The sequence below is a fragment of the Arachis duranensis genome, chromosome 2 (genome assembly GCF_000817695.3).
Source record: "Arachis duranensis cultivar V14167 chromosome 2, aradu.V14167.gnm2.J7QH, whole genome shotgun sequence".
NCBI lineage: Eukaryota > Viridiplantae > Streptophyta > Magnoliopsida > Fabales > Fabaceae > Arachis > Arachis duranensis.
Window position 1 is genome coordinate 28,538,530 of NC_029773.3, and position 4,375 is coordinate 28,542,904.

Here is a 4,375-nt window from a genome sequence, read left to right on the forward strand (position 1 = left end):
TACTTGTAACCTTCTTGTGCTTGCCTTTGTTTGTTTACTTGTCTGTGAAAGTGCATGATGGAGTTGGAGGTAAGGAGGAATGGCAGAATGGGATTTAGATTTAAGGTTAAGTTAAGTTAGGTTTAAATATCCTTAGTAAACCACCTTTTATGGCTTTTGTTTAATACTTTAAGCTCTATAATCTGAGTGTCGGCATTTTAGGATTGCCTTTGGCATTCCCAGGACCTTATATATTATGTGTTTGGCACCTTTACCATACTGAGAACCTCCGGTTCTCATTCCATACTATGTTGTTGTTTTTCAGATGCAGGTCGAGAGGCATCTCGTTAGGCGTCTGGACCCTTGAAGCGGAGTGGTTACAGGGTTATTTTGTTATGCTATGATGTGTATATGTATACTTGGTTTTCTCTCCGCATAACTTGTTCTTTTGATCCTCCTAGAGGTTTATGGAGAGGCAGGATTGTGTATATGTACTTTTGGATTTTGGATATGTATGTATATATGTATATATATGTAAATATTCTCCGGCCAGCCTTGACTTCGCAGGCTGAGTTAGGAGCTTGTTATTTTGTATCTTTGGCACTCTGTTCCTACTTCTGTTATCATATGTTTAACAGTTACGGTTTCCTTAGCACGTAGGTTAACCCGTTCCTTGAGCGTTGCACTTTTATTTTGCGATTTTGTTTCCTCTTTACTTTAAGGCTCCTAGCATATTAAAATTCTTCTGCTATTATATGTACTCATTTTATTTTAGAGGTCGTAATACCACACCACCTCTGTTTTACGGCTTAAGCGTAAAGCTTAGTGTGGTAGGGTGTTACATTATGGTATCAGAGCAGTTCGTTCCTATTGAGCCTGAAAGACGGACTGATTGTACTTCTGTGTATTCTCTGTATATGTGTTTATGTGCTATTAGGATATCTGACTAATATATATGGCATAAATATTTGTGAGCATGCATTTGGAACTTAAAGCATTAGACCTGCGATATTGAGATTGATCAACTTAATATCACTTGTTTGGTGTGTATAGGAACCAGATGTCGACTCGCGGATGCGGTCGCGGGCGAGGTAGAGGTAGGACAAGCACCGTTACTCCTACCCTCATAGGGACTGATCCAGTAGACTTTATGGCTGCCCTAGGAAATATGGCCGCAGCTATGCAGGCAACAGCTGAGGCACTGGGTAATCAGATAAATCAGGGTAATCATGGGAACAACAATGATGAGAACGGTCCTATGACACTTGCAACGTTTTTGAAAGTTCACCCTCCGACTTTTAGGGGATCCTCAAATCCCACTGATGCAGATAATTGGATCCAGGCTATGGAATGGCCATTGCAGGCCCAACAGGTTCCTGAGGAGCAATGGATTGAATTTGGAACTTATCAGCTGCAAGGTGAGGCTCAGTATTGGTAGCAGGGAACACGACGTATCCTGCAGCCTAATGGTGCTGCAATTCCTTGGGAGATTTTCCAAACAGAATTCTATAAGAAATACTTTCCTAATTCAGCCAGAAATGCCAAGGAACTTGAATTAATGCAGTTAAAACAGGGACAGATGACTGTTACTGAGTATACTAGTAAGTTTGAGGAGTTGTGTCGCTTTTCTCGTATCTGTCAAGGGGCACCAGAAGATTTTGCCGAATGGAAGTGTATTAAGTATGAGGGAGGCCTTCGAAGTGATATTCTGAGTTTTGTTGCCCCAATGGAGATCAGGGTGTTTTCTGAATTGGTGAATAAGAGTAGAGTGGCTGAAGATTGTGTGAGGAAGGCAGCAGCAGAGAAAGAAAGTTTGAGGGTGCCTTTTCAGAGACCTTCAGGAAGGAACTTTGCTCTTAGAGGTAGGAATTTCAAGCATGGAGGCTCTGTTCCACAGCAGACTCAGGGTCAAGGTAATTACAGAAGGCTGAATACCAATGTTAATCAAGGAAGAAGGTTTGGGAAGCAGCCACAGCAGAATTTGAATTGTCAGAAGTGCGGAAAGTATCATCCTGGAGTTCCATGCAGATTAGGACTTGGAGTATGCTATTCCTGTGGACAGCCCGGGCATATAGCCAGTAATTGCCCGGAGAAGAAGAAGTATGAGACTGGTAGGGTGCAGCAGCCAGGGAGAGTATACACCACTTCTACCATAGGTGCTAAGGGATCTGAGACACTAATTAGAGGTAATTGTGAAATGGTTGGTAAAATCTTAAATGCTTTATTTGATTCAGGAGCAAGTCATTCATTTATTGCATTTGAAAAGGCCCATGAATTAGGATTGAGAATGGTGGTTCTAGGTTATGATTTGAAAGTATATAATGCTACTCATGAAGCTATGGTGACTAGGATAGGATGTCCACGAGTTCCCTTTCGAGTACAACAACGTGAATTTGTGCATGATTTGATTTGTTTTCCTATGACTGGTCTTGATCTCATTTTGGGATTGGATTGGTTATCCAAGAATCGTGTTTTGCTTGATTGTTCTGAGAAGTCAGTACAGTTTATGCCGGAAGGGTCAGAAGCACTAGTTGTGGTGAATAGTTATATTTGAATTCTATGATAGTAAACTGTTCAGGAACTGAATGTCAGGTATTATGTTATTAACTGCGGGAGTATCAAGTGATGATCAGAGTTTAAAGTAGATTCCGGTTGTATGTGAATTTCCAGACGTGTTTCCGGATGATATTAATGAATTTCCACCTAACCGAAAAGTTGAATTCGCAATTGAGTTGATGCCTGGGGCCGGTCCGATTTTGATTACTCCTTACAGGATGTCACCTTTAGAAATGGCCGAATTGAAAGCTCAGCTGGAAGATTTGTTAGGTAAGCATTTTATCCGACCAAGTGTTTCTCCGTGGGGAGCGCCAGTGTTACTGGTAAAGAAGAAGGATGGGAGTATGCGGTTATGTATCAACTATCGGTAGTTGAATAAAATCACTGTGAAGAATAAATATCCGTTGCCTAGAATCGATGATTTAATGGATCAGTTACAGGGTGCCGGTGTGTCTTCTAAGATTGATCTGCGATCCGGTTATCATCAGATAAGGGTTAGAGATGAGGATATTCTGAAAACCGCTTTCAGGACCTGTTATGGTCATTATGAGTATACAGTGATGTCTTTCGGGTTAACTAATGCCCCTGCAGTATTTATGGATTATATGAACAGGATTTTCCGACCGTATTTGGACAAGTTTGTTATTGTCTTTATTGATGACATTCTTGTTTATTCTAAGTCTGAAGAGGAACATGCTGAACACTTGCGAACTGTGCTACAAATTCTGAGAGACAGGAAATTGTACGCTAAGTGATGAGCGGATAATTTATACGCTTTTTGGCATTGTTTTTAGGTAGTTTTTAGTAAGTTCAAGCTACTTTTAGGGATGTTTTCATTAGTTTTTATGTTAAATTCACATTTCTGGACTTTACTATGAGTTTGTGCATTTTTCTGTAATTTTAGGTAATTTCTGGCTGAAATTGAGGGACTTGAGCAAAACTCTGAAAAAGGCTGACAAAAGGACTGCTGATGCTGTTGGAATCTGACCTCCCTGCACTCAAAATGGATTTTCTTGAGCTATAGAACTCCAAATGGTGCGCTCTTAAGGGCGTTGGAAAGTAGACATCCAGATCTTTCTAGCAATATATAATAGTCTATACTTTATTCGGGAATTGACGACGTAAAGTGGCGCTCAATGCCAAGTACATGCTGCTGTCTAGAGTCAAACGCCAGAAACACGTCACGACCCGGAGTTGAACGCCAGAAACACGCTATAACTCGACGTTCAACTCCAAAGAAAGCCTCAACTCGTGGATAGATCAAGCTCAGCCCAAACACACACCAAATAGGCCCCGGAAGTGAATTTATGCATCAATTACTTACCTCTGTAAACCCTAGTAGCTAGTTTAGTATAAATAAGACTTTTTACTAGTGTATTAGTTATCTTTTGACCACGTTTCATCTTTGGTCTCAGTTTTGTTTTATTCTTCATCTTAGGGGGCCATTGATCACATTTTGGGGGCTGGCCATTCGGCCATGCCTGAACCTTTCACTTATGTATTTTCAACGGTGGAGTTTCTACACACCATAGATTAAGGGTGTGGAGCTCTGCTGTACCTCAAGTTTTAATACAATTACTATTATTTTATATTCAATTCTCTTTTATTCTTATTCCAAGATATACGTTGCACAACAACTTGATGAATGTGATGATCCGTGACACTCATCATCATTCTCACCTATGAACGCGCGTGACTGACAACCACTTCCGTTCTCCCTTAGGCCGGGCGCATATCTCTTAGATTCCCCAATAGAATCTTCGTGGTATAAGCTAGATAGATGGCGGCATTCATGGGAATCCGGAAAGTCTAACCTTGTCTGTGGTATTCTAAGTAGGAT

At 40.8% G+C, this 4,375-nt stretch overlaps 1 protein-coding gene across 1 annotated transcript; it reads left to right on the top strand.

Annotated features, from left to right (window-relative positions):
- Window positions 1–1,558: 1,558 nt before the first annotated feature.
- LOC107474133 (uncharacterized) lies at window positions 1,559–2,533 on the top strand. The gene has a single exon (XM_016093724.1). It carries the CDS (start codon window positions 1,559–1,561, stop codon window positions 2,531–2,533), a length of 975 nt encoding a protein of 324 aa, XP_015949210.1.
- The last annotated feature ends 1,842 nt before the right edge of the window (window positions 2,534–4,375 follow it).